The sequence below is a fragment of the Musca vetustissima genome, unplaced genomic scaffold (genome assembly GCF_032173495.1).
Source record: "Musca vetustissima isolate MV318-11 ecotype Yass unplaced genomic scaffold, APGP_CSIRO_Mvet_v1 utg218086, whole genome shotgun sequence".
In the NCBI taxonomy this organism is placed as follows: domain Eukaryota; kingdom Metazoa; phylum Arthropoda; class Insecta; order Diptera; family Muscidae; genus Musca; species Musca vetustissima.
Window position 1 is genome coordinate 39094 of NW_026882373.1, and position 1059 is coordinate 40152.

The following is a 1059-nucleotide window of genomic DNA, read 5'->3' on the forward strand; positions in this document are numbered from 1 at the left end:
CCTAGTTCCCTAGTATTATTTACGCGCATGTTTTATCTTTACGTGCATGTTTCGTTTCTTATTTTATTTTTTTATTCCTTTTCGTTATTTTTTGGTCCTTCGAGCTGATAATGTAGGCAATATAATTTATCGTATTGAATCATTTCACTTATATTTGGACCATCGAGTAATCTTGATTAGTTCAAAGTATTGGTCCTTCGAGCAGTGTAAATTAGCTAAAATGATATTTGGTCCTTCGACCTAATTTCCATAGTAAAATTTAATAATAAAAATAAAAGTTCAGTACTCACCTAAATCTGGTATTGAGCTGGATGGTTCTTCACAGCTGCCATTTAAATTCATTGCTGACGCTGATGAGGCAGACATCGATGATGACGATTGTTGGTGTTGGGAGTGGTGCTGATGCTGGGAGCCTAAAGACGATGATGATGCTGCTGCCGACGAGGAAGATGATGACGAAGGAGAGCATACCATATGCGTTGTTGATCTATTCCCATCCGCCAGACAATTGCCTGGACCACCTATAACAACCGCATGATGCGAACCACCCAAACCCAGTGTGGCGGCAGAGGTGTGTTTAATTTTTGGCGGAGGCGGTGGTGGTGGTGGACGCATGGCAGTATTGTTGGTGTTGACGTTTGGCGTTGAGGTACAGGAGGAAGAATTAGAAGAGGAGGAGGAGGAAGAAGAAGACGTAGAATTTGTTAAGTGATGACCGCTACTGCTGGAAACTACAGGAGTACGAAATATATGAGTTGACGACGAATTAGAAGAATTCAAAATGGCTGACGATGGTGATGATGAGGAGGACGAAGAGGAGGATGAGGATGATGAAGATGAGGCATGCTGCTGATAGATTTGCTGGTGATGATGATGATTTGTTGGTGTGGATGTAATAATGTGATGCTGATGTTGTGTGTGATGATTGCCGGCGGCCTGTTGTTGATGGTGGAGGTTTTGTGAATGATTCTGATTCTGCTGCTGATGATGAAGATGCTGTGCTTGTTGTTGCTGCTGCTGATTACTATTTGTGATGAGATTGACCACATATTTGCGTGT

The 1059-nt window shown here is 42.1% G+C and overlaps 1 protein-coding gene across 1 annotated transcript; it reads right to left on the reverse strand.

Annotated features, from left to right (window-relative positions):
• Nucleotides 1-290: 290 nt before the first annotated feature.
• Nucleotides 291-936, reverse strand: LOC133328723 (uncharacterized protein DDB_G0271670-like; the record flags this gene model as incomplete). Its single annotated transcript, XM_061537269.1, has 1 exon — nucleotides 291-936. A coding segment is annotated over one exon (646 nt), but the record flags the coding sequence as incomplete, so codon positions are not given.
• Between the last annotated feature and the right edge of the window lie 123 nt (nucleotides 937-1059).